Here is a 3,673-nt window from a genome sequence, read left to right as displayed (position 1 = left end):
GATGACAAAACTATGCCAAAGGTAGATGAAGGTTTTGTCGTCGACGACGTCGATGACATAACTATGTCGAAGGTAGATGTAGGTTTTGTCGTCGACGACGTCGATGACAAAACTATGCCAAAGGTAGATGAAGGTTTTGTCGTCGACGACGTCGATGACAAAACTATGCCAAAGTAGATCAACAACAATCCCAACTTATTAAACACCACAGTGAGCGCAAAGAATTAAGAATAAGAAGTTGATCATCACACATGTACCAAACACTGGGCATAACTAGTGCATAAAGCATTAAGAAGTTGATCATCACAGCGCATAGACAACAACATCAAGTGCATAAAGCACTAAGAACATAAAAGTACTGGTATCACAGTGCACATAGTAACAACATCAAGTGCATAACAATTTCAAACATAAAACTGAAGTAACAGGACTAAAACTTAAGTTTCTTGCTCCTGGTGTTCTTGGCTGGGTTTAGAGCCAGCTTTGCCTTGCTTCTAGTGTTCTTAGCTGGATTGGGGGCAGTGGGTGGGCCTTCAACTGCTGTTGCTGCTTTTTTGGCTAGAGAGACACCCTTGCTGTCAACACTGCTTCCAGTAACTGAGCAAAATGTAGGTGTTGGTCCATTTGTCTTCTGCTTGCAACACCTTGGAGAAGCTCCCCTCTCCGCTCCTCTTTTATAATTCTTTCTAGGACTAAAACAAGTTCAAGCATAACACAATTTTTAAGATATGAACTAATGAAAACTGAAACAAGGGCAATATAAAACTGAAACAAGTTGCTGGCACACACCTCACTACACTAGCTTGTGTAGATGCCTCATGTGAGGTTTCCTTTGGTGGTGGCATCTGCTGCTAAAGAACATCAACTTATGGCTCTTCATCCTCCTCCACCTCATCTTGTACTTCTGCTTCTGCTGGCTCATTACCTATTGGATGATCATGTGCATTATCTGCTCCCTAATGTTCTTCTTCTCCAAAGGTTGGATCAACAGATTCTTTGCAGCCTTTGGTTTTGTGTCCACATCTTCCACATCTCTTGCACTTATACTTCCTAGGACCAAGACCCTTTCCTTCACTCGTAGATCTTATCCTCTGCTTTCTTGGTCTTCTTGGTGGTCTATTCTGAACAGGAGCACATAGCTTGAATCTTGGATCTACACAGTCCCACTATTGTTTGCCTTCTAGAGCTGGTAGATTGTCAACATAAGTTGCTCTAAACATCTCAACTGAGTAATATTTGTGGACATACTGATCTATTCCACCAGCTTCACCTCTTAGAGCAGTGATGAAAAAAGGGCATGGATGCAGGGTTTACCAGTGATCTGCCACTGCCTACAACTACAAGACCACTTCTCTATGTCAACAGGGTACCTCCATTCTCTTTTCTCTCTGTCTATAGCAGTCACGTCAGCCTCTGTTGGGCTTCTCCTAACTATACTCATCTCCAAACCTTTTGTCTTCTCCATCAAAACCTTCATTATTGCTGGTATGATGTTGTGCCCAATGAAATGGCCAGTGGCAATTCTGTTTCTTAAGTCAAATTTCTCCATGATGTATTGCCTAATCTTGTCTAGCAGGTCAACTATGTGAAGACTCTTGTATTTCCTGATTCTTGAGTTGAATGATTCAGCAAGGTTGTTGTTCACATAGTCAACCTTGCACATCTCATTGAACTCTACTCTTGCCCAAATTTTTGTGTGGTGCTCCTCCAGATATTCCTTAACTTTGGGTCTGCTTTTGAGCTAGTTCAGATGATAATTATGCTTCTTGATACTATAGGTTAGTGAACAAGGCCATAATTTATCATCAAAGAACTTTCCCTTAAATTTCTTACTGAAATTCTGAGCCAAGTGTCTCATACACTCTCTATGTTCCACTCCAGGGTACACATCATCAACTGATGTTTCCAATCCCTTGCAAGCATCAGTATGTATCACTAAACCTTCTGGATGACCTACCATTTTCATCAGGTTTGTGAAAAACCATGTCCAACTCTCAGTAGACTCCACTTCTAGAACACCATAAGCAACTGGAAACAACCAGTTGTGGCCATCCAGTGCACAAGCTGCTACAAGCTGCCCTCTAAACTTACCATTCAATGCTGCAGCATCTACAGCCAAGTATGTCCTGCACCCCTCCAGAAAACCCATCTGACAAGCTTTGAAGCAAACAAACACTCTTATAAAACACTCCTTGTAATACTTCTTGCCTTTAATCTGGTACTCAACTGTGTGCCTGTCAATTTCTGCCCTCTCCACTACAGCTTTGAAAGAATAAAGAAGTTGGAAACTATCACTATACTTGCCATATATTTTGTCCAGTGCCATCTCTTTGCCATTGTAGCACCTGTCATATGGCACCTCCACACCATACTTCTCTAGCAACTTCATCTGAATTTCCTTAGGACCAATAGATGGATTTTGTCTGATCCAGGCCATAGATACATCTACAAGCCACCTCCTTTTTGCAGCTCTCAATCTCTGAGATCTGTCTGATCCAGGTTCACTTTAATCTGAAACAAAACAGCACAGCAAATAGTAAGTACATATAACAGTAGTGAGTGTAGAAAATATAACACATTACAGAGATCACAACATTTAATACCTGAAACATTGTGCTCCTCCTCATTAAAGATGCATGTAGCCTCCATTTACACCTGTCATAAGAACATTTGACAATAAACCTAGTTGGGTCACTTTTCAGAATAGAGAACTCAGTTTCAGCTTTGATTGAGTAGGTTGCAACTGCATTTCTGCAATCAACTGCAGAAGGGAAGACCACACCTTCCTCAATAGATGGATTTTCCCTGTCATACATCATGACAGGTCTGTCCTCATCTGCTTCTTCAAAAGCTCCCATTTCATGATCCTCTTGCATCTCATCAGCATCTGTATCTGAAAATTCTGCAGGGATATAGTCTTTGTCAGCCTTTTCTTCTTCATTTTTGTGTTGAACATATGTAGGATAAAGTATCTCATCCTCTAGACCTGGTGCATCAGGCAATTCCTCCTCCACAACTGGATCACCTATTTTGTTTGCTTGTTCCCGACTTTCATTAACACTAGGAGTTCCAGGAGCAGTAGAGGTGTCACTTGCTTCCCTACTTCTACTCCTAGCCCTAGTTCTAGCCCTTGTCCCTCCAGCAATGGGATTAAAAACAAGATGGCCTAGATGTAGAGGGCCTAGAAGTTGATGGGTTTTCAAACCTTTGTGCTGTAGTTCTCTGTATCACTGTGATTTCCAAGTTGCATGACATAGTTTGTGCATTACTTGCAAACATCACACCTAACTCTGAATCACACTGTACAGGGACCCAACAAAGGTTACTACTATCCCAATATCTCATCTCAACAACATCAAACAATCCCCATGGATACTTAGCACAAATGGCAGCCCTAAAATCCTGGTATGAAGTAGTGTTGTCCACAAACAATGGAAAAGTGAAGCCATAATCTTTTCCTTTAGTACCCGCAGAAACAAGAACAGTGGTCTCCATTCTAATAGATAGATACAACGTGGTCGCTGGATTCATCCTACGATAAAAACATGCCATCTCCCATGAAAAAACGAACAAAACCTAGTCTAAAGCATCGTTGAATCAAGCCTACAGCAGTAAACACGAGCAAATCTAGGTCTAATACTTACCCCGCAGGAATTTCCCATGCAAATCCGTT

The 3,673-nt window shown here is 41.4% G+C and overlaps 1 protein-coding gene across 1 annotated transcript; it reads right to left on the bottom strand.

Annotated features, from left to right (window-relative positions):
- Window positions 1-303: 303 nt before the first annotated feature.
- LOC147975319 (uncharacterized) lies at window positions 304-2,437 on the bottom strand. Its single transcript, XM_087520366.1, has 2 exons — window positions 1,861-2,437; window positions 304-341 (listed from the first exon to the last, which is right to left on the bottom strand). The coding sequence occupies exons 1-2, from the start codon at window positions 2,435-2,437 to the stop codon at window positions 304-306; spliced, it is 615 nt and encodes a 204-aa protein (XP_087376492.1).
- Between the last annotated feature and the right edge of the window lie 1,236 nt (window positions 2,438-3,673).

This window comes from Triticum urartu, chromosome 4A (genome assembly GCF_056163025.1).
Source record: "Triticum urartu cultivar PI428250 chromosome 4A, HENAU_Tu73, whole genome shotgun sequence".
NCBI lineage: Eukaryota > Viridiplantae > Streptophyta > Magnoliopsida > Poales > Poaceae > Triticum > Triticum urartu.
The sequence above is the reverse complement of the archived record's forward strand: the minus strand, read 5'-3'. Positions and strand labels throughout refer to the sequence as shown.

Excerpts from the sequence above, each read along its gene's own strand:
- LOC147975319 (XM_087520366.1), bottom strand. The coding sequence starts at position 2,437 with ATGGCCTGGATCAGACAAAATCCATCTATTGGTCCTAAGGAAATTCAG. Across the intron at positions 342-1,860 it reads TGGAGTGGAACATAGAGAGT|TGCTTTATGCACTTGATGTT; the intron begins GTATGAGACACT and ends TTATGTTCTTAG.